This window comes from Phalacrocorax carbo, chromosome 7 (genome assembly GCF_963921805.1).
Source record: "Phalacrocorax carbo chromosome 7, bPhaCar2.1, whole genome shotgun sequence".
NCBI classification, from domain to species: domain Eukaryota; kingdom Metazoa; phylum Chordata; class Aves; order Suliformes; family Phalacrocoracidae; genus Phalacrocorax; species Phalacrocorax carbo.
The window spans coordinates 51333792-51359281 of record NC_087519.1 but is presented as its reverse complement, the minus strand read 5'-3'; the positions used below and the strand labels follow the sequence as shown (position 1 = coordinate 51359281).

Genomic DNA, 25490 nt, shown 5'->3' with positions numbered 1-25490 from the left:
TAGCAAAAAAATCAAGCCACCCCCTAAGTAACTGAAGGCAAACAAAACAAAACGCCTGCATAAACCCCAGAAACTTACATGTTCAGACCTCAAATAAGAAAAAAAAACCAAACTCTAGCCATCCTGACTCACTGGGACTTAACGCAAAGGATAATTGACGTTTGCTTCAACATCACGGTATTTTAGGCATGAATTTAATTGCATGTTTCAAAGACATCTTGGCCATAGTCCATATCTATTAACCTGATAGTTTTACCTTGACGGCTTCAGTATCCTACTGGCAACGGGGCAGGGTACTCCAGAATACCCGGAGCGCAAATTCACATCACATGGTTTGTCTCTCTGCTTCAAGCCGTCCTTCTTTAACAAAAGATATCTGCTCTCGCATGGATAAGCATCAGATATTTTCACATCAAACACATGTGGAAGCACTCAGATGTACCTAATGAAGTCCCTTCTGCTAAAAAGTGTTTTAAAAAATAAATGTAACTGTCTTCAACCCTCCCTGTCCCCTGATATTGTTTTGATGTATATTTTTCGTTGGGATGGAGCGAAGAAAATAAGATCAGTAACCCACAGGGAAATGAAATGCTGGATGCAAGGGACAAACGGAGTGTAAGTGACACATTGGGTTTGTTTTTCTCTGCTCCTTTGCTGCTACCGCTGGAAGACAGCAATAACAGCTTCTACTTTTTTGGCTGCAGATCTGAGGGAATTCCTACTGCGACCACGCAGTTGGTCCATCAGAAGGCAGAAAAGGGCTTTCTTAGTAAAATACTGCAACCCCCCCATCTCTATCACATACATTTTACATCTTAAGAAAGCACTTTGTACGTCTCACAAAGAAGATAACAGAGGCAATGCACTGCACATGGCTGCAGCTGGCTGGTTTTGAAGGAACACCAAATCAAACAATGACATAACCCACAGAAACAGAGAAAGCCCAAGCTGAATCTGCTGGAACAACAAACCGCTTACACACAGGATGTCTTCTTGGAGTGCCCTCTTTCATACTTTTGACTTGCTTTAGTTTATTTTCTGTGTCAAAATATATATATATTTTTTAAATTCATTTTCGGCAGCTTCCCTTTTGCTGTGATAGAGCAGCAGCCGGCACGCTACACGGGTTTGAGAAGACAGCGGCCACCCCGCCATCTTTCCGTCAAGTGCACTTTTAAAACCGGCACAGCTGATTCATACAGAAGTAGGTAACCAAGAATAACTATTTAAAATCCTGTTGATTTTTATTAGCATAATTTCAGTGCTACAGGCTGCAGTTTCAAAGCGTTCTTCTAACTTGTGTCGGCACGGGCAACACACTCCCATTGGGGCGGGCAGGCAAGCACGCACGTGCGCGAGGCAGGCGGAGGTACGCGACGTGGAAACGCCGCCTCATTCTGGCAGCCCTGACGTGTGCGACAGCTATGAATGGGGTTGAATCTTTGTGGCTAAAAATCTTGAGCCTCTGCAGCTTGACCTAAAGCGCTTACCCGTATCAGCTCAGAGGTAGAGCAGGTTCGCCTTTTGGCCCGGGAGGGACGCGCAGCGCTGCTCCGTGGGTTGCACACACTGGAGTTGCACCAGGACGAGCAGCAGCTCAATGCCACTAGTCAGATCGGACAGACTTTGAAAATAAGTTTTCTTCTCTTGTCTTGTCCCTTCTATACGAGCATTAGACACCACTGCTCCGTAACCCACTGCAGTTCACTGAGTGTGACACTGAGACTGAAGTAAATGGTTAAAAAAGATACACAATCAATCCTTTCGAATTAAGGAATTATTTTCACCATTGCCCCTTCCTGCGCCTTGCTTAAAGCACGGGAAGGTGCCTAAGAGAGCACTTATGAGTGAAATAATTTGTGTTTCTTTGTTTTTAAAAAAGCATTGCCTCTCTTCTTTCTTGACTCTCTTCCTTTTCTCTGTTGCTTCCAATTTGGTTTGATTTATAGGAGTTACATCTATCTGATACATCTTTTCACTTTTCTTTACATTCATTTTCATTTACATTTTTCTACCCCTCCTTTCAGGAGTTTGTATGCAGTCTACCTGCTGTTGCCATTAATGCCTTTCATTTCTAACAAGAAGAAGTTTTTTTGATTCAACAAGGAGACTGGAAGGCCCTCCTAAAATTTTCCTGGAGCTCCTCCTCCCACTTTCCAGGGAAAAACCTGATGTTTCATTCCCACTACAAACTTTGCCAACGAATGCTAATCCTTTCCTAGATACAATGAAGTTGTTCAAACCGCTCATGATTTTCTATGATAGTTGGGATGCATGGCGTTGCCTTACCCTTAATTCCTTTCATTTATTCGTGTGCTGTTCCATGCTTTCCCCCTCTCAGTTCTCATCCCCTGTCACTTTAGCCTGTCTGTCCGGCCTTCGTTAGCATTCAAGAGCCAGGGTACAATCTGGCACGGCAGCCTCCGGCAGCCCTCCAAGTCTGATGAACCGAGCGGTCATTCAAAAGGAGAAGTAACTTCTGCAAAGATCACCGCCTTACTATGACGACGACCCCGGGCTGCCACAAGTGACAGGGCCATAAAAGCTCTACAGGTTCCCCCAGCCCAAGGCAGGAGGAGGGAATGGCCAACTGCCCGGCCAAAATACTCACGCTTCTTAACATGTGAAAAGCCTCAATAGGGACTCAAAAGGATGTCCGATGCCAGCTGTGAAATGACGTTATCTGGCATTTACAGAGGCAAGACTTCCTCTCAGAAAGAAAAGGTTCCCTTCAATCACGGCAACCGACTCTCGGCTGCCGGGCGAAGCGAGAGCCGAAGCACCGCAAACACAAACAGTGAAAGGAGTCTCACAACTTCTCCTTACACCGATGCAAAGCACAAGTTTGACAGCAGCAAAAATTACTGTCTGCTCTCCCCACGTGGGTCACAGGCGGCTCCGTTGCATCCCTCCACCAGCCAGAGGAGAGCAGACAGCACGGACATCTCTGTCACTCCTGGGTCTCCCTGCTGAGACTGCCAGCAGGTCCACCCATGGCAGAAGTGATCCCGCACCCTCAAAAATGGAGGTGGAAAGCACAATCCCTACAAAACATCGGCTTTGACAAGTCTCCAGGATCTCCAGTCTAGGATTTTAAATCCTGTGACTGCTACCCCATGACAATCAGGAAATATTTTTCTCTCAAATACTGTCTCCAATGCAGGGGGACAATGGCACCAGTATTGAACCCAAAATAAAACTTATTTTTGCTTGACCTTCAAAAATCTGACCGTACCAAAAATGGCCAATAAAAGCTTTTGATAATCTGCCCGTTAAACACAATAATAGCGTTTTCCTGATCAAACAAAAAAAAACCCCTAGCAAAATAACCTGCAAAACTGCATATTTGCACAGGAAAACAATCAGACAGCACAGCCGAAACAGACTCCGTAGGAGCCCCAAACTTGGTCGGGATTAAACGGGGCGCCTCAGCCAAAATTAACAACCTCCTTGGCAGTGAATCTTGTAAAGCCACCGGGTTTGCTACAACAATATGAAGGCAGCAGAGCACTCCCCCAGTGCAAAGGCATAAGGCTGCCTATTATAGTCTAAGGAACTTTAAGAAAACAACCGTAAGCCAAATTTTGCCCTCAGTCACAACTCCGCAGTGCTGCTTGGATCAAGGAAGAAATTAACGGGGATACGTCTTCTCTAGATTTCACCATGGGTAATGAAAAGTGTTGCGGGGTGCTAGGTTTTGGCAACAACCACTATTTCTCTCTCCAGAACAGAGTCAGAGCGAGCTACCCAGCCTTTACAAGAAGGTAAGCGGGGAAAACTTTCTCTAAAGCCGGGCAAAGACAGAAAATGTGTCGTCTCTTCACTGCTCTTGATTTTGCCTTAACATTTACATTTAAAAAAAAGTTTTATTTCTAGGCACTAGTTACACTGTCTGCATCCTTGGTAAGTGTGTTAGATTCCGTATGAAAAATCTGGTTTTAATGGCAGGGTGGTGGGGGTGGGTGGGGGAACACTCCGAATTATAATACTTAAAATACAAAGATTTTTCATGGAGCCTGAACTTGGATTTTTCAGTGACAACCTCGTGAACGGCGGCAGAGTCACGACATTTTTCGAATGAGCCCCAGCCTAGCGTTTCTGTTACCGATGTAATTTATTGACCTCTTTTTCCAGATGAAAACGATGAGATAACCAGATTGCAATGAGGGGTGGAGGAGATCGCAGTAATCCAGGAAAAGAACAAACGCTTTTCTTTCTGCTCAGCCCAGGCACCGCAGCTCAGAGACGGGGAGACGAAGCGCTCCCACTCCCCTCTTTAAATCAACCCAAACACCTATAGATCAACAGCAGAACAGAAATAAGTAATCTTCCTCGTGACAGATGACATTCAACTTACTGGACTAACCCCAGCCTAAATTGTTTTGCAGTCAAGTCTGAATGACGAACGGCGATTACGTGAGCTAGAATTATATTAAACGGAACATTTCATAAAGACCAGGCACTAAATTGCTACAATACGAAAGTTTAAAAAGGCTGACGATGTCATCAGTGCCCTCCCATGCCTCTGATGTGAAGAATGCGCTCAAGAACATTTAAAAAACCCGATCTATAAAGCGTGTATGAATTAACTACTAGTGAGCTAGAAGAACTGCCTGTGCAACCAGTAGCCCTGCATGGGGCAAGGGCAAAACACAGGCTCGGATATTTGCACAACCAGTTTGGCCGCTGAGAATCTTTCCAAATATGTAAAATATTTCACGGAAATATCCACCTGATTACAGCGTGCTGGGAAGGCTTCAACAAAGCTACAGGAATTTCAGCTTGATCTGGATTTCATTGCCGAGAAGAAATTCAGGCAAAAGTCACATGAATCATGGTAAATCAAAGCAGCTGCTTCTAAGGACTGCTCCCTCCAGAAAAAAAAATAAACAAAAAACCAAACTCAAGCTTCTGGACAAAATCTTTTATAATAAATCTTGGAGAAAATTGAAATGCCTGCTTCATTTTGGAACAGGGTCTATCCCTTCTGTTAATTGCAATTCTCAAAGCACCACCCTGCATTTCTGAAAAATAATGGGTTTTCTCTCCCCCATAAAAGAAAATACACTGAATTGTCACAAAAACTTTTCAAATGAAATTCCACCCTTCCTCCAGAAGGAAAACTAACCGATGGGTTTCGTAGCAGACCCTACGGAAGTTAGGTAAACAAATCCCATTAACTTCCGCGGGACGTGAAATTGCATTTCACTGCCTTTGCAAATCCAGATGAATATACAGATGGACATTGTTCAGAACATCTGGGTATACAAATAAGGGTTATTCATTAAATTATTAGACTTAAAGGTGTTTTATTTTTTATACTCCGGAGGGAGGAAATGTTCTGCCTCCCTCTTCCCTATAAATACCCTCTCCTTTCTGGCTTCATGTCCCAGATATTTCCAAACAAGGGAAACATGGTTCCCTCCCTTTGTCGGTGGTCCACGTTATCTCTCTGAAGTGCTGAGAATTCACTGTTTATCTTGCTCTGAAGCTCTGAGACCTTTGTGTAACTCTTCTCCCCAGCACAGGGATTTAACCACCGAGCATTTAAGCAGGATGAAAATGTACTTGATATGGTGGTTTTTTTTTCCTGTTAGTTGGATATCTATAAATTACGTAAACTCTTAGGAAAGAGTCTCAGATTTCAGTCTTCTGGATTTGACTGTCAGTTGCAGCAGAAGCTGCAAATTCTTGAGATAACATGAAGATCCTCTGGGGGAAGAGGCTGTGCCTTACGTCATTCAGCACCGACTTCCTGATAAATCATGGAGCAGATAGCTTATCCGGCTCCCCCCGCCAAGGAGATGCTGCCGGCGGTACGAGATGAGGGAGGGATGAAAGCAGTTGAGAAGAATATGAGAGTCCACAGGGGCTGATCAGAATTGTGAAAACCAGCCTTAGGGAAAAACTCCAGCCACCGTCAAAAGGCTTTTGAAGTCACCAGAGTAAGGTCAAACGAGAGCCCTGCAGCCAGATTTCCCCACATGCCCTACACTTCCCCAGGTGGACTCGGCACTGTGCTTCTAGCAGGCCAGCGCACTTAGGAAGATCAGAGAGCTTTGACTGAGGTTTATTATGTCTGAGCTTCTGTGATGAGACTGAAAAACATAACCAGAATTGTGGCCACTCATTCTGGCCCATTTACGCTTCAGAGCTGTGGATGCCCAGGAGAGCAGCATTCAGAGCAGCTTCTAGCCCTGCTGGATGACGCGTATCCACAGCTACCCCGGTGTTTTGTTTGCATTTCCAGTTAAAAAAAAAAAGTCTGGATGAAACCAAGTTGGACATGTTTATGTTCACCTTTAAAATTAGCTCAGACTCCACATGGGAGAATATTGTGCCAGTAATTTAAGAGGCGAAGCTCCTATTTAGTTGATGGAGATAATCTCTTATCAACAACTTCTGGTGGCTAAGTTATGTAGCTGGTTCTTCAGTCTTTCAAGATAAGTGCATAAAAATAGAGCGTGAATATCTCCTCTTCCCCTGCCGCAGCCCCCCCAGTTTGCAGGACTCTGTGCTACCGAAGCACAAACCCGCCTTCTGCCGGCACGAAGCCACGCGGTGTGAAAGGCGGCAGGACAGCCACGGCATTCAGGCTTCTCGGAAACTTTGGTTTTGCTCCTGCAGTAGGGATACAGCAGGGAAATACCTCCGTGCTCCCAACATCTCACACGCAGACAAACTTTCACAGGCTTGTAAATTCCTGGAGATTATTTTGCATGCTTCTGGGAAAGAGTTGGTCAAGATGCACTAGAAGGAACTACCCACAGGCAGCTCAAAGCAAAACACGGCTGGGTTTGGAGCTGGGCAAAGCAACGGCCGAGGGAGGGAGTACGTTAGCACTGGGCACGGGCTGGCTCTGCTCGTGATATTTAGCTTTCACCTGTCTCTGTCAAAGCCCCATGATGCAAGCCAAGTTTGAAGACAGCAGAGGAAAGGCAGATTTGTTTCTCTCCCTCAACACAGCGTCCTTCTTGGTGATGCTGGATAGACATCTGAGCAAGACTTTTTGCTGAAGACATAAATTAAGCCTGATCCGGGTCAAATCTTGCACGCATACAGATTGACATGGACTTGGCCACGTACTTCGCTTGAACGCCGCATAACGTCAATATGTTTCTAATGCATTCACCAGTCTATAGAGAGCTCGCTTAAGGGCCTACTTCGTGTGACTATTAGGTAAAGGATTCTTTGGTAAAGGGCCTGCGTGGCTCAGCTAATGGAGCCGACTCTGGTACACAAAAGGTGTATTTCAGCACGATAACATCAGAATTATCTGAAACTCTCAACCGTTTTGTTTTCTGCCTGGACGAACAATTTCACAGCCAATTATTACTTTAGAGAAAATACAGAAGATAACGAATGTGTAAGAAGCAGGCGTATTTCCAAACAGAAACAAACAAAACCACAAGCACGGTCATGATATGAAGGATAAGGTAGAGGCGTAAGAATATCATGCTGGAAATTCCCTGGTGTCACAAATTAATTGTGGTTTCTCAAGTTCAGACTAGTGCCCTAATTAATGCATCCTATTTCCTCTCACTTATTAAATACCTAAAGAAAAATAGCGTGCACACAATGCACAATATATATATTTCTAATTAGAGATAAGTCTAAACAACTCAGCCAAGTAGTATTATTTGCTGGAACTATTAAAAAATGTAGTAGGAACAGTAATACTATTTAGATCAGCATCACCCGTGAAATCTGAACTCGCAAGATTCAACACGTCTATTTCCAGTAAATATTATGTTTCACATTTCATTACTTGGTATATTACTAAAATCCACATATCCTGATTGATGTATTTTAGTCCTCAGCATATTTTTTCCCATGTTACTAATAAAATCGCAGTGTCAGTTTTGATGGGTTGGCTTCAGGAGACAATCTTGTTAAATCTTATTTTATAGAAGCAAACACATTTAGGGAAAGCAGGGAGTCTGCCCTTATGTAGGGGTGTTTCGTACATCAGCAGAAGAACCATTTAGGACAAATTTTGTCTACGTTGGTGTAACAAAGGTCTTCATTAGTATGTACCAAATCATCAGCTCCTGGGCAAAAGAACATAGAAGTTACCTATACTGCCATAGTGTTTGTCAGCCTCTCTGATTGCATGCACCAAAAGTGATGAAATCACTCTTTTAAGCTTTTAAATCTGTAGGATATACAGGTACAGATATATATACACAGCCCAATAAGCTTGCAAAACAGATTCAGGACTAAAATAGAAAAGAATTAACAGGATCTAGAATGAGTAAGTAGAGGAACTTCGCCTGGTTCCTGCCTGCACTGAATCACAGCTCCCTCAATTTCCCTTTAATTCACAGGCTCCGGATTAAAAAAAAAAACTTGATATAATTAAAAAACAAAAAAGACAAAACACTTTTCCTAAATATATTTAAATGTTATAAAGAAGGGGGTGGGGTGGGGCGGACACAGGATAGGGTTGCATCAAGAAAGCGTCAGCTCTGGTTTTTCTGTACGTCATCATCCACTCTGCGCCACGTACTAAGAGCTTGCAGAGCGTATCCCTCACAGCTCAGGGAGAGCTGCTGGCTCTCGTTCTTGCTAGCATCAGCCCAGGCTAGCCACACCACTCAGATTTACTTCTTCATCTCAGAACTTCTGGTTTGCTGAGTTCAGTACTTTTAAAACGTTTTCAAATTAAAACCAGCATAGTTAGAAAGTTCTCTTGCTAAGCCCATTTTCCATGTGTTCTTGACACACTGACCTGGAAGAAATGAGCACACAGAGCTAGCCATATCGCCTGAGAAATGACCATCAGCAATGCGGGCAGGAATACGAGGCATCTGAGGCAACGGTTTCCACCTTGGGGAGCACCTGAAGGCTGCTTCAGCGCACAAAACCAGATTTACAACACCTCAACGCTAGGAAAGCAACATCTTTGAGTTTTGAAGCTGGTTGCGCACATATGACAAAGGTACTACAAAAGTTTATGATCTATCTATGGTCTACAACAACTCTTTGAACTGTTAAATAATTCCAATCTTTTTTTCCTCTCTTCTCCATAGGTAACGCATGCCAGCTCCTCGTGCAAGAAACCAGCTGCTCTACGTAAAGCGGACTCCAAGTCAGCGTTGCTCGCTTTGGGCAGCTGAAAAGCACGTCTGCTTTTCAAGACGAAGAGTCAGACAAGTTCGCAGCCAACAGGTCGGCAGGTGGGTGCCCAAAGGACTGGGCAGGACTAAACCCTTCGGGGTCTGGATGCTGGCGGAGGAGCAGGGACCGGTGCGCGGGACGGGGCCGGGCTTGCAGGCAGCAGCATCTGCATCGCGATGGCTAAGGACAGACCGCTGGGCTAGATGGACCCCTGCTCTGACCCAGTAGGGCCAAACCTTCTCAAATCACCTCGGAAAACACTCTTTACAGAGCTCTTACATAAAGGCACACGCGACCCCCCTGGAGCCGCCTGCCTGCCCAGGCTAGGTCTGTTTATTCTGGCACCCAGTTCCCAGCACCCACCCAGCTCCTGGACAGGATGCACATAACAATCCATCTCCCGCCTTCTGCTTTTACCCATTTGAAGTGTTTTAGTTTTGGCTATCTTGGGTTCTTCAAACTTCAATATGGATTTTAAAAATATATTAAAAATTATCTGATTTGAAGGGAAAAAAAGATGTTTTATTAGCAAATAGGCGAAAGCATTGTAAGAATGTTCAACACTGCCTATGTTCCCACAGAACTTGCAGCCACACACAGAACTCCTCAAACTACCAGATCACTACATGACCAAGAAGTGAACCACTGAGTACATGAGAAGGAAGTGACTCAGACTGAAATTCATAAAGGACAGCATGAATGGGACAGGATTTCCGCTTACAGCTCTTTTTACATGGCGAGGCTCCTTTATCAACAACAAAAAAAAAAAACCCCAAAACCAAAAAAAAACCAACCACACCCACAAAAAAAAGCCCAGCCTTGATCCCTCCTCTCCCATTCAGTTTTTTAAAACAGCTCTGCAGAAAAGCTACAGGATGGATTTTAAGTCAGAATCCCTGCAACATACCTCCAAGTCTTCTGCTTGTACAAGACAGCACCCATCCTACCACAGCAATGACGACTAACTTTTCAGGCAATTACAAGCCATCATTTTCCTTTTTTTTTTTTTTTTTCTTTCCTTAAAATGGCATATTTCCAGCATCCCTAGAAACCTTTATATACAAGCGCACCTCCCTCCCACCATAAAGGCACAACGCTGTCAATGGAAAAGGCCAGAGGTAACGCACTTACATCCCCGATCTGAAACTGCATTTCCCTACTAGAAGAGGTCCGTGAGGCTATCCTACAGGGCCAGCCGGGGGTAAGGGCGCGAAACAGAAGTGCCGATGTACTTTTAATGTACTGTACAGAGTACACTAATGGGCTGTATGGAGCACAGAGTGGCAGAGAGGAGCGCTTTCTGGATCCACGGTTGAAGAGGTGACTGAACCAAAAGTACTCCAGTCATTTACTCACTTTTAGTACTACTGATGATGCTATCACCCCATTTCTTCCACCAGTGCTGAAGCACCTTTTTGGAAAACCCATGGTTCTTTTAATATTAGAAGGAGGCAGTAAGTTATTGACAGATAGCAGGATTTTCCTGGAGCGCTCACATGTCATGGGCATAATACATGCAATGAGCGTGTATTTTGATGGAAAAGTGCACTGTTAAATATCTCACGTCCTGTGATTTATGTCATACCTTTTCAGGGGAAAAAGTAGAGTTGCCCTTGCATTGTACACGGAACATTTTCTTCAGTATTATTCTTACTGCACTCTGTAATAACCTCAGTGCAGTAGAAGAGATTGCTTGGAGGTGCTCAGTAACGACCAACGCACCCCTCAAAGAAATTAACGCCGAGAAATAAGGAGCAGGACAAGCATTTATTAAAACACAGGAGTAGCAGATCCAAGGACAGAAATGCCTATCTTTCCCTTCCCCATCACAAACACCACCTTAATAAATGCCATCTGCAGATGACATTCCTCTACCGATTAAAACAGTCACCCAAACTGCCTTTCAAAGCACCGGCTTCGGAGCGGCAGGGACTGCCGGCACACGCACCCGGCGCTGGGCGAGACGCTGCCTGCCAGCAGCGAGCTCCCACGCACGCTCCCAGAGCCGAGGCAGCTTCCAATGCTTTGCTTCCACAAAGCCCAGTCCCTAAGGGAAGCGATCGCGGTGGCATGCCGCAGGGCTACGTTCTGATGCACGCCGCCGCCTCCAGCACCCAGAACGTGGGATGCGCAAGCGCCTGCTCCAGCTGCTCCCAACGCCCCGCTCCCTGGCAGGCAGCGCGACCGTTTCGGTGGCAGCAGTGTGCCAGGAGCTGGCTCGCTGGATTGCTCCGACCTCCGAACACCCAAAATAAGCACCATACCGCAAATAGACCCACGCCAGCCAGGTACGCAACAACGCACAGCACAAGCTCAGTTAAGAAATTCATGCGAACGAAACCATCGTGTCCAGTTCTCCCTCACCTTACCCGGGTCTTACTCTAAATTCGTACATTCCTACTTGCCTCTAAAGAGTTTTTTTTTAGCTAAGTGGTTTTTCTAAATAAAGACTCTTATCCTCTACATATTTTACATATATAAAAATAGTTTTCCCAGGATATTCTGCAATTTTGGAAGCAGCCACCCAGCACCTTCAGATTTTTAACTTGAATCGATACGCATCCACAAAGAGTGCAAGTTTAAACAGCTTTGCCACTTGTTGCTTCTGACACATTCTTTTTCCTGGCTATTCTAAACACACTGTCATTTTAGTAGCATGAATCAAAGTTATCAGCTGTTCCCCGACTGCTTTTAAAGTCTCACCCAATTACCTGCGTGGCCATGTTGGTCAGGTATCAAACAATAAATCCCCAAATAATTCAAGGAGAACCAGAGAAGGTAAATATAAAGCAGCAGCTGTGATTAGAAGCTTATAAATATCAAGTGGAAGCTTATTTTATGGCTTTGTTGAGTGAGTTGGATTTATCAGGAGGGTGGGAATGCTGACCCTTATTTGCATGGTCTCCTGTTATGGATTTTTTCACAGTTTGGGGGACGACTCCGTCACTTGCTGTTCCCAGCTTTAAGGCACGCTCTGGCTGACAGGCTGGATGTGCCGTAGCCCTGTCTTGACTGATTTTCTTGGCATTTTAAGAGCGCTCAGATTCTTCTGCGGGAGCACAGCAGACCACTCCAAGAGAAAAAATTAGCCAAACTCAAGGGTTGCAGGAAAGTCTTAAATTACGTATTTTTAAGTTAAATCTAGATTATTTTAGAAGTGATCATCCAGGCTGACTCAGTACCCACTGGGGCTATATTGCAGTTTAGCTGTTACGATTATACTTTATTCTAGGTCTTTTACACAGGTGCTTCCCCACACCACAAGCTAGAGCAAAAAATATAATTAGACAAACATAAATAAGACAATTGAAAGTCATATAAAGCTGATTGACAAGAGGTAATAAGAAGTCTAATGCAGTGACTCATTTTCTTGGATTAAAGCATTCCCAAATACAGCTCCTTGCTAATTCTGAAGACCCCAAAGCACAGCTGCAAATCCTCATTCCTTCCCATCCAGCAGCATTTTTCCCCCCGTTGCCTATCGATCAGGTTACTTTTCATGTGTATTTATTTCAGTTACATCTCACGAGTAAAAGCACACCCCCAAATAAATATACACAACATAGAGATAATGGAAAACCAGTGCTGTACGCATAGATTCACACAAGGGATTTCAAAGGGCACTACACTACAAATATCCTAGAGGTGCCGGGTACAAGCTTGCTTACTGCCTAAAAGTCCGTTCAGCCAGTTGCAGCTGTAGCTGTCAGCAAAGAGACAAAGAGGCAGAGAAGAGAAAGACTGGAAGGTATAATGGGTTGTAACAAGTCATTGAGTTAAATTTGGGTAGAACTGGCTGTGTGCAGAATGGCTTGTGATAAATGAGATTTGATTAGACGAATGACCTAATGTTTTATTGTAAAGTTTCAATTTTTTAATAAGCCTCTGAAAAGGTTGAAGAAAGTGATTTCAAAAGTAGCCAGATATATCTGATCACTAATTCCAATAGCTAAGATTAAGCAATTTCTTCTCAAATTTCTTCTGTTTCAACTGACCGTACTTCCATTGAACTTCCACGTGAACAAACTTGGGTTTTTCAGCAGTTGCCTCTAAACTTTCTAATAAATTTACTACATTTACCTAGGAGATGCAAAGTACCCAGCAGTCAGGTTTTGGTTATAGCTCAATTGTCCACACGGATTTTTGTGACGTGCCAAGACACCTGGATGAAAAGCAAAATAAACCCAAGAACTTGCCTGTAAAAGGCATTTTCTGTTTTCAACAGGTAAAAAGAGAACGATGCTGCATCTACCAGGGAGTGGACACGAAAGATGGGGAGGCAACCGGTTGATCTTACAAAACAAGTAAGAGTACAGCATGCTCGACGTTTATATTTAAGTTCACACTGTATTAACACTGTCTTTATGTGTGGGCGGTAGTGGTTTTTGGCATAGTTACTAGCTCCATATACAGGCGGTCGTAAGCCGGAAAGTGCAATAAAAAGGAATTAAAAATAAATAAAACTGTCTTTACCGTGTGGGTCTTGTTCATTTGACTTCGGGCTGCTTCTTGCTCTGCGCTCCGGTTTCTTTACCGCGGGAGCCCCCCCGCCGCCGCCTCCGCTGCTTGCTCCATTGTGGCTCTTTGCATAACCATTATATACAGTTGTGCAGCTGCCTATATGGCTTTTGTAGATGGATGAAGGCGGACTGTTCAGGCGGTTTTGGCGATCAATCTGCCTGTCTTTGAGTTTTTTGTGCTGTGGTTTGCTGTACTGATCTTCCCTGGTGATATAGCTGGACATCCCATATAGTGGTATGATTTCTGAAATGGAAGAATTCACCTACGTTAACTCAGAACGACAAAAATCACTGAATTTTTTTTCCCAGAAAACCAAATTCCTGACCATCTGTAAATCAAACGACGCCAGATTTTCCTGGTGATGGGTTTTACAACAAACCAAGGGTTTTTTCCTTACTCAATTTTTTTCTGCAGGACTGCCCAAGTTTTTGCATTGTATTAAGTTTGCGCATTTGCTGTTTGAGATTTTATAACTCTTTGGACGAGCACACAAGGACAAGTAAAATACAGCAATTAGGGCAACAGTTTTCCCCCTTCTTTTCAGTCTTTGTGTTTCAGGGACACAGATTTCAAGGAAAAATCCAGGGAGATTCCTATTTAGGAAAAAGCCTCCAGAAGTTCACAGCAATTTAGCAGTTTCTTCCCCAGGGCCTGACTGGACAGAATAAGCGGAGATGCCCTGGTTTCAACCTGCCATCACTGATTACATGCAATTTAATTTTTCAGTATAAATAGACTTTACAATTGTGTCAACTGTGCCTGCCTAAGGAAAGAAGTGCAGCATGAGGTGGAAGCTTGGGGTAAGTGTATCTGTCTAAAAAAAGCTTGAAAAAATATCAAAAATATCACACATACACTTCAGATACACTTCATTAAATACAATCCCCCCTTTCCCCCCCTCCAAGAATGACTCTCTCTAACCTAAGGCAGGTCTGCTTGAAGGAATCAGAATATCTTCTGCTTTTCTCTATAGTTCAATCCTCCTTTCTACGCTCCATTCTGAGTTTGAAGCTTGAACAAATTCATGCCCAAAGCAAGAGTTTTGCCTTTGTTGGCAAAATAACAATTGATACTCGATGTACTCTTCACATTTTTTCTACGTCCATTCAGAAATTATGCTACAAGCTTCTGAAGCAAACAGGCATCCTATCCAGCCGTTTGAAGCCTTGTTTTTAAGTTGAGATAACCACGTATACTGTATTCTAATTTTGCAAGCTGTTTCAACTAGCCAGATTTCCCTTCTTCGCTATTTCTGTGCATCTTGGCCTTCATCTTTCCTTATCTAGTTGCATGGCCATACTCATATTCTCACAGAAACTAACTGGCTAAAACCAGCATGCTACAAATAAATGCAATTTTTTATAAGTCATTGTACAGCAAATGGGAAATGGTGGATTAATGCTCATCAGTACAATATTCACCACTTCAATTATTTTAGTGTTACGGGTATAGGTCATTCCAGTAAAGCAACCAAAGAAATTTTATTTAATCTTATTTTATTTTTAAGTTGAATTGGCTTCTATCTCCAAGCTACAACAAAATTCAACATCTACCCAACTAGCAGCTCTATGTTGACCTCGCACGGTACCATGCTTGCACGCAAGACTTTATCAAGCAATCCGTCAAACTGTCCTGCTCCCTTTTCGGGAGAAGAGTCCTTCCCCGACGTATCCGGCTGGCTACACCGCCCTGCTGGCTTCCTGAGCTTCCCCCTTCCTCTCCCCTAGTATAACGAAGTTCAATGTCAGCTCTAAGGGTCCATTCCTCACTAGAAAATGAGGTCTGTCGGTCAGGAGGAAGAGGTACCACCAACAGATACCTCCGTCCCTCTCTTTCTGCCTTTCCCTCCCCACTCCAGCAGAACCTCGCTTCTGGTGATACGGCTTAAACGTATTCTTTAGAAAGGGTCCGAACACCAGGCAGTTCAGCAGTAACGTAAAACCACGAATCCTGAACCAATTTCCATGTTAAACGCCTCAAGTAGCTTCACCGATTACTTTTTTGGTTAACGCCCTCTTTCATATTACACAAAGATGATCTCCAGGGTGGCGGAGACACAGCAGGGCATAGTTCAGACAGAAATATGCCCCTTTCACTCCTTTTCTTGCAATTATTTACTCATGGCCTGATTAAGGTTGCCACGCTACCCTTTGGTATGGGACATGCTCTTCGGTGACTTACTGCACAGTCTCAACCAGAATAACAAAGAGAAAATGCCTGTTATTTCTTGGAAAACCACGGCTGGGGGGCAGAAGGCATGTTACAGCCAACAGGAAGCGGTATTCAGCTTTTCCCACTGGAAATGACTGCGGCAAGCCATGCTTGGGTCCAGCCCTCCGTATCCATCCTCATTCCCAAGCCAGGACTGACACATTTTGTCTCCTTTTTTTTCTGTACAATGCTGCATCGTGACGCAGCAAGAGCAACTGGCATGACTCACATCCCCAGTTCGGAGCACGGGATGAGACATTGTTTCCCCACTGTATTTACAAATTAAGTTTAAATTGGTTTTGTTTCTGCAATCTAGTGTTGTGACACAGGATTGTCCTGCATTGCTACACCTCCCAACGCTTTCCTGCTCCAGACGTTACAGGAGGCAGCTCCATCCATGTGGGCAAAGCCACTCTACAAGTTCTCCAATTAATTTCCACTCTTGGTTTCGCTAGTCCTTAAAACTTGCTGAACACGGGTGTGAAACGCCAGTACCTTCCTTCCAGCTCACCTTGTTCTCCATATATTGTAGGGGGAAGATGATGCTGTGGGAAAAACTGTGGTGGCATGTCCCCAGGTCCAGTGACAGGAGGATAAAAAGCTGTATGAGAGTTGTGAATAAAATGGGGATGGTGCGTCAGGTATGGAGGTAAGTGATGGGTTGGAGAGATGGCCGACGGATAGCTAGGAGGATAACACTCCGGAGACTGGGGGGTAACCACCACCCTCCGAACGCCGGTGTTGTCTTCTATCACCTGGAAGGGAAGGCAGGGAAATAAACACGTTATGCAGCATCTGAACCAAACACGTTTTAAAAACAGCAGTGTTTACAGTTTGTTCTCCCATCAGCAAATGGTTGGTCCTTGGGTTTATTCGTGAACACATTTCTAAAATTAATATCAGCAGAAGTAATCATAGCGGTGATGTGGCTTCTCCTGGAGACTCAGATAGCCACACTAATCGCTGGGAGACTTAGACTGCTGCTCGTGGTAACTATGTGGGGAAGAGGCAGAATAAATAACCTGCATTTAGGGAACAAAACAATTGAAAAAGGAACACAGAGCACCAAAATAAGAGGACGCATCGGGACCAACCTTACATTCCACCCGTAAGACTTTTACCACTGATTTTGACAGCGCTCTGAGCGAGCACGGAGTTAGTAACGCTTGGAAATGAGCTGGCACTGCTACTGCGGAGAAGCTGCGTGTGTGCACAGAGGCATGTACTCTGCAGGAGCCCGTGGTGTTGACACACGTTTTCAAAAGAATTGCTCTGTTCACAACAGGTATCTGTTCGAGACAAATCATAGGGCAGAAGGGGTTTTTTTTCTGCTACAGAGCCCGTCTATACGTCTGTGCAAATCAGCTCTGGAATCTGCATAACTTGGCCCCAAATGCCATAGTCAGAGCATGTAAAAACAGATGTAGGAAGGTGGAAATGTGCTTAGGCTGAAAAAAGTTTTTCAGCTTATAATTTTTCCAGAGTTATATTTCTGGAGAACAGTCAACCAGCCAAATTTCGGTCCAGAGTTAGGAGCCAAGCTTTTCCTGAAGCTTATTCAAAAAACTTCTGCCATTTCTGGAACTTAAAAACACAACCACGTAAGAACAATTACTACCCCTTCGATTCTGTACGTTGATGTGCATAAGGTAGAAAAGCATGGGGAAAAAAGCATAATTTAGTTTCATACAACAAAAAGGTTAAAACCATTATTTTTTTCTAAGCTGCCTGATGACACACGGATGGAGTAACACATGTGATGCATGTGTTGCGTGAGATAAGTGAAGGTGCGTCAAGGGCACCTGCCATAAGATGCTGCCGCTCTCAGCTCAACGTTAGCTGGAGTTATCTCACCCCAATAGCAGCATCAGCAGAAGAGACCCTGCTACGGATCCCCACACTCCAGGGACTCTTGTCACATCAGTGTCTTAGCCTAAACCACAAAGTAAAACTGGTTTCCGCTGATATAGCCTGAAGTGAAGCAACGGCACGGGCAGGCGGTTGTTTGTGCTGACTCCGCTGCAGTGACAAGCCCTGTCTAAGAGGCGATGCCCACAGCCACCGGTGGTAATGCTCCAGCAAGCACGACTCTGTGCCTCAGGCGTCAGCTCAGCACAGGGTAAGGTCTCACCAGTATTAGCTGACCCAGTTCCTCCCCTAGGCTATGTGTGTCCTGAGGTTATATGAATTTACGCCTGTTAGCTACAGGCTGCGACCATGGACGTGGACCATTTCTGTCGGTTGGTTGGCCTCCTACAGAAGCAAATTTTCTATAGGAAGTTAATTCACTGACTTTAATTGACGTTTTACAGTAAAAAAAAAAATAAATTCATTGCTTGTTATGCTGAGTAACCAGAATAGGAGTTGTTTAGCTTAACATACTTGAACCTAACCTCACTTACAACCTCAGCTAGCAATTTGTCATCTGCCAGCTTTAAATGCCGATGACTTTTCAGAGTCCTCAAAAGGCGGCTGAACCTTGGAGATTTAGACTGTCACATCGGTGTAACTGCTGCATTTTCAGGCCTCCCATCTCTGGTCCTACTGGTCCTACTCAACCCCCACAGCATCTCTCATCCTGGTGCCAGGTCTAACACCTGCACTCCAACAGCTGGAGAAGAGGAAAGCCTTTTTCCATTTAGCACATATTTGATAGGCTGAACTACTGTGTACAGACAAGTTGGACTTTCTTAGATTTAGATCATGCTTTAATTTGAGATAGCAAGTTCCTACATCTTGACGTGGAAAGTTTTCATTGTGGCTTTAACTAGTCCAAGCCTCAAAGACAACTTCAGTCTTCCAGGTGAGTATAAGCTCCCACCTGTGCACCTAGACCAGACTACATGTGTATTTTGTGCCCTAGTGAAATATTAATATGGTAAAGAACAGATTTGGACAGAAGGCTTGTACTCTGTTGCAGCATGCAATGTAAACACATATTTACAATTATTAGGATTTCTGTTCCTAACTGTCTTCTAGAGAGCTGGGAGGAAAGCTCAGAGTTCCTTCAAAGACCTTTCTGATGAAATTTATCCTGCTAGACAAAACTATAAAATACCAGCAGTAGTGAGAGAAAAGCCAGGGATCAGGGGATGAGCCAGCCTTCCAAATGACTTTCCTCAAAAAGCTAGGAGACTAGTGGTAATTTGTTCCCACCCAGGCCACAAATGCTGACAGCATTATTGTGACTTCACGTGCACACGTCCCAGATGAATGCAGAAATAGAGGGGACCTTGCACAAAAATACTTTATCTCCCTATCCGACAGGGCATTTTCTCCCTAAATAGATCTATAGATTTATACGTAAACTTCTGAAGCTGCACATACAATCTTTAAATATGGTATTCTGCCCTTAACAGATCATAAAATTGGCAATCCAACGTATTATATATTATATGCATTATGTAGCTATAAACCCAGCACAGGTTAGTATTGTAAATCTACCTTGATTTGTAAAACTTGCAGTGGGTAGTTTAGAGCAGCGCCATTCTGGGAGAGGACACGCTTTCAATTCATCAGACAGAGGAAATTAGTTTTGGTCCATTAATGTAAATCACATAACTCAGCAGAAAGGTTAAACTTTGCTATTTAAAGAAAAAAATTCTGCAATTCTTTGTATCTGCTTAAAACCGTTTGTCGTGAAGATCATAAATTCGTCAGGAAACACGCTGTCTGCTAAACTGTCTCTACTTCAGTGCCCAGAAGCAATGAAACCCTAATCCCTGTTGAGGTCTCTAGATGCAACTGGAATATTAGAAGTAATTGCTATTACTAATTTTAGCAGTTTATATTTACAGAAACCAAGTATCTCTGGTCATTTGGCACCTGGAGCTAAACTTTCCTTATTTTGTGTTTTTCAAACTTCCTAGGTAAATTGTCTTCTGCTGTTATTTTTCGGCCTTGCTGGTGTAATTGGCATGCCGCCTCAAGAACAATGTTATTTTAGCACAGCTCTGTGTGGTTTTTCCCATATTTTAGGGAGCTTAATTGCCGAGTGAGGTAGATAGATGAACTTTCAGGAGAATCCGGATGAACATTACTCACACAATAAAATTGCCTCCCCCATCAGTTGCCACATTTTGAGAACACTATTTTAAATGTTATTTGTTTTATATTAAAGATATCACCGTAGCAATGAAAACTCAATCTAACTAGAGACAATGCACATATTCAGAGTACATCCCTACTCCATGTTCTCTTATTTTTCTCCACTGAAATTTAATACTATACCCCCAGGGAAAAGAGAAGCATTTTCATTTTCAACAGGTAAATTGTACCTATATTTTGTGAGTTCCAGTTAAAGGAATACAATCACTCTCAATCTGTAACACTCATGTTTAGTGAATGGGTATAATACAGTAATATGGAATTAATTTCCATTTGCTTTCAAAAAAGTTTTATTTCACTTAAACTTAGCATGCTAGGTTCAGCAAGGACATCTGGAACATGGCCACTGGGTGGACCACGACCAATACTTCGGGAATTTCATAAACTAATTTGAAACGCCATTCATAAATCAATCTGTAGCAGAGAACAGTACAGAATGAGCTCATCCGCAAGGAACTTGGATGTCAACTTTTTATTTATTCACTTAATTTATTAAGGATGCCAATCCAAGTTCATGCCAGCCCTGGCAAGTTTGCATCGCTATCTTTGCTATCCATCACGTACTGACACCAGTATTAAATCTGTGCCTTGAACCTGGAAAATAGACAGATGAACATCTAAAATGCTGGCAAGGATGTCGGGTTATTTTAAATCTAGAATGGAAGACTTCTTCAGGACCAACGCTCGTGAACTTAAGAAGATGGTCCCTTTATGGCTTGCTCCACGTGAATGTGAGATCTGCACAACCTTCCTTGTGTTCAGAGCGTTGGGGAGGATCATCCAGTTAAAGGATGACTCGATCAATTGCCATCTACAAAACATGCAGAGAAGATCTGTGAGCAGTAAGCCATATGGAAACAAAGAGTCTGTGGCTAAAAGCTTATGCTGGCCACAGACGGTTTTGGAGGACGCCCCTCTTAGGGCAGAGGATGCACCCAGGACTAAAATCCTGATTCCCAAGGACATGATGGATTTTCTACCACTTTAAAATGTCATTTAAAGACTTCCCTCTTTCTAGAGGTGACGCTCCAGTTCTGTCAAATGATATGTGCTTGATGCAGGAATAGTGAACTGCAAGACCATGGCTTGAGTTGCATAGTTCAGGCTACATGACCCTAACATTACCTCTTGACAAAAGGAGTCTCATCAGCTCTATGCGTACTTCATCCTCCAACCAGCAAATCAGGCCTTTAGCCTTAAAATATCCGTGGCAGAGACCATGTATTGAAAACTCCGTAAATAAAATCAAAGTGGAATTTCATGCCAAATTTTCACATCCAACTACACATGAAAAATTCCTCAAACTCCAGTGGAATTGCTCCAGATTTATTTCAGAGAGAGCAGACTTCAGCCAATAGCCCTAAGCAAACAAGTTCATGATCATGCTTTTTGATATTTCCACTGCTCTAGTCCTCCTGATTAGAACACCCCAAATCCTCCTTCCCTCCACCCAACATACACCGTGAAAAGCAGAAAAAACAACCTGTGAGGATGTCCCCAAATTTAACAGCTTGGCATCCAAATCATGATCTTTAATCTTGAGATTATGCTGACACCAGGGAACCAGGAAGGAATCCGGGAGCCAGGGGAAGGCATTGGGCCACAGACCCCAAGGGCACGGAGCCTCTGGTGGACACCCCAGCGGAGGAGGGCACGGTCCCAGCCTGCCCCGCAGGACGCGTGTGGCAGGGAAGCAGCTCCATCCGCAGCTCAGAACTGGAATGGACATTAAAATCTTCTGCCTGGCTCCTGGCAAGTCAAAGGGAGCAGCTCCCTTCTCCTTCAACATCCAAGAGTTGAAACCAGGATTGCTGACTTTGCATTTAATACAAATTTCTCCACCACACCACCTTCCACAACTAACTTTCACAGCAGCAATATTGTCCACCGAGAGCACAGTAAGGAACTTCTTTTCTCTTTCATATTTAACTAACCCTTGGCCAACAAAGAATTGTGGGGACACGAACTCTGATCTGGTAGTTCTTATCTGCCAGAGGTGCACAGAGGTTTGTCTGCTGAAGAGGAAACGCAAAATAACTGGCCGTATTGAACCAGTCTTTGGAAGTAAAACCATCGCGTGAAAGATCTGAACTGGTGGTGTGTATTTGTCTTCTGTCATTTCCCTGGGTTTTTTCCCACCCTGGCTAAGCCTCATCATTGGGAACATCTTAACATCAACAAACCAGTTTCTAGTCACAACTACTAATACGGTCCTTCAAGTCTGGAAATAGCATCTGTTTGTCCGCTGCCTCCAGCGGAGCTGATCTTGCAGGGCACACAGCCTCCTGCCAGTTTTTTGCTGTTCATTTGCACAATACCAAAGAGGCAATGAAGCCTCAGGGTAAGCCAGGGTTGCAATCACCAGGTAACTAATACAATATTTAAGACTAATACTCACAGCTCCAACAAGCTTGGTATAACATAATCAAAAAAAGATTTCATGCCTTTTTTAATAGGCACCGTTACTTCTCCGCAGGGGTATCTGCTCTCTGCCTGACTCTTAGATGCACACTTTGAGGACAATTCAAACAAAAAAAATATCAAATATATTTTGATTCATATCTCACAGTGCATTAATTTGCTTCATGGCCTTTCTCTTGCCATTCTAAATTTGTGTTCTCATTGCTTATCATAAAATAGAGTTTAACTCTGCGGCAATAGACAAAAGCAAGAGCACACAAGGAGGGGCATTTATTACAATAAGAACTAACTGACTTACTACACACCTTCAACTACGAGTTAATATGAAGCAGTCTGAAAGGCAAGAGGCTCCGTCACACAGCAGAATGCACATTCAGCTGCTGAAAAACACTGAATACAGAGTTTTCCCCTATAACTTTACAACATATTTCCAGCTCCTTGGAAAAATTTCTTCAGAAGAGGGTTGGTATTGGGTTTTGGTGTTGGGTTGTTGTTTTTTTTTTTTGTTAAGAAACTACTTAAGGGCTTCTTTAGTGAACTTATTATGGTGCCCCACAAAAAGCATTAAGGAGGAATTGGGCTCAGGCAGAGATACAACTGGGAGGTTTCATGACTCTGGTTTGGAAAGCATTTCAATTATACCCAACCGTTACCTCAGTACAGGAGCCGAGAGGTGTAAAAGTTATTTCAAAGGAAGCGTAAATCTTTAAAAGATTCCTCCGTACGAAATGGGCCAGTTCATGAAGTGAGGTGAGCGCATGAGGAGTATTAAACGGCGCTGCAAGTGCCGTCTCAACGCCTGCCCCAACCACCCACCTCGGGGCGCTTGAGGAGCGGGAGGAAGCTGGCCCACCCTGCCGTCCTGCCCTCTCTCCTGGCCGGGCTGACAACGTCCCCGCACTTGAGGCATGTTTTCGCTCTGCTCAGAAGTTAAAATACCACAGAGCGATTGCAGTATTTTGTGGGATTTAAGTATGACGCCATCCACAATTTTTCAGAATTACAGATGCTCACATGTTTCCTGGGGAGGGGAAGCAATTCCAGGACATCATCCATTTTCTGCTTAACAAGATGTCAAAATATATGTATCAAAAGTTCTTACGCTATTCATCAGGGACATTTGAAATACTTTGTGTACTCTTAATGAAGCTTTCGGTCCAGTCCAGCTCTCAATGAAAGCGGTGAAATTACTGCATTTATTGTATTGTTCACAGCTATTCTGCCTTACATCAACCTTTTTAATTTTTTTCTCTTTCTTACTTCAGAAAGGGCCTAAGCTTTGCAGAGGATGGACGGAACACAAACAATCTGGTAATCTGAAGTGGTTATTTACAGCGAAGAGCAGTAGCTGTTCAAGAGTTCCAAAACCTAACAGCTTTGTGAAAAGCTTTTTCCATTTTTTCCATAAATAGATAATTAAATCGCATTTATTCTTAAAACAAACCAAAACCCCCAGTTCTTGATATGCTGCAGGATTTTTGGTGTGAAGATACTGATGATCAACAGCATATTTTATAGCTACAGCGGCTCCTTCTCTCCCTTCCAATGATTCCCTACCCCTCCTGACTGTCACACGAGAACTTAAGGCATCACCTACAATGTGGACTTTTCTCCCTCTCACAAAGGCAGGGAAATTGCACAGGTTGGCTCAATCTGTATGCGTAGCTTTTGCTGGTGTTAAAACACCACCCCAGCTCATATACATACCAAGGTGGGAAGGTGCACGTGCACGCCCACTTGTGCAAACGTGTGTGTACTGTCGGTAAAGAGGAGGACTAGGCCATTAACATTTCTAAATCAAACTTCAGCTAGGCAGAATTCTCTATATGGATCAATGCTTTTGCTTTTATACACATTTTAATTCTTCAAGAAGCGTACCTGTGAGATATAACCAGGAGGCACATGGATAGGGGGAATGGATCCATTGGGTGACATCATGGGAACCTCTGCCGGTCCTAATAGAAAGAGAGAAATAAGATATTAGGGTTTTTTTCAGTTAAAAAAATTGCACAGTTGCTCAGAAAAGGCTAAAAATAGCTTTATTTTTGAAGCCTGCAATAACAAAATGAGCAGCTCCACTAATTCCTGGTATATGGAAAATGCCTTGTGCAATCATTCTGAGAATAGTCATTGTTCGATGACTTTACCATATATTCTGTTGAAATAATATTTTCATCATAAAACAGCTAAAACATAGACTTTATATTACCCACTGATCAACTTATACAGCATTAAGCAGTAACACAATATGTCCTTTAGCAGCCCACAATTCCTGTATTGAAATCTGGTTAAGTTATTCTTGTCGAAGGCATGGGAGCAGAGAACAAAGCAGAAACTGTGCAGCCTGGAATTAGGCAGCTCCTAAGGAAAGCGTCCAATTGTAGCAAAAAAAAAAAAAATCACATATGTGAAAAACTATCTATCTATTTAAGAATGCACAAAGACCAAATTCATTATCTCAGCTATTCAGACTAACCTTGGAATGTGGTTATACAAGCAAGAAGCTTATGGTTTCCACTCTGAAATCCAGCCCTGAACATACAAGTTCCATTTTGAGGCGCTGAGTACAAGTATAACAAAGCAAGTGCCATAACCATTCGACTTCTGCAAACAGAGCCTCACAGCTAAAAGAAAGCGCGTAGATAAAATGGAAATAGTTCACTCAATTGCTCATTGATTCACCCATTAAAATCAGGAACAGCACAGGGAGCAGTCAATAAAATGAATGCCCCAAACACCAGACAGATGTTTGCAATGAGAGTTTACTGCTTTGAAAAGTAAAAATTAATTTAATTACCTCCTTATTACATATTAAAATGTTTACACTAACCTGTTAGATAGCCCATCTGCCTTGGGCTAAGAAAACAGCTATGGCCAAACTCTTGAGAAGAGCTCAGAGAGAACTCTGCTCCTTGTTACTGCACATCGAATTTTAGCTTTGACTAACCACGCAAAAGGTAACTTCATGACCTTCTCTGATGGAGAAGCCATGTAACATCTCCAAACCACATCGCATCCAGGTAAGGATGCTAAATGCTAAAACATATGAAGGACTTCAGGCGCAGATGGGATGTAATAGCCTCGAGGAGTGCCTGCTCCTGAAGTTCAGA

General features: G+C 43.4%; 1 protein-coding gene across 1 annotated transcript in view; it reads right to left on the bottom strand.

The window, feature by feature from the left end:
• The window catches only part of FNDC3B (fibronectin type III domain containing 3B), a 213302-nt gene that overhangs the window by 86933 nt on the left and 100879 nt on the right, over positions 1-25490 (bottom strand). The window contains exons 4-6 of the mRNA XM_064458004.1: positions 24259-24335; positions 16364-16607; positions 13594-13884 (exon numbers count right to left, since the gene is read on the bottom strand). Coding sequence (XP_064314074.1) covers positions 13594-13884; positions 16364-16607; positions 24259-24335 — 612 coding nt within the window. The remainder of the gene's footprint in view (positions 1-13593; positions 13885-16363; positions 16608-24258; positions 24336-25490) is intronic.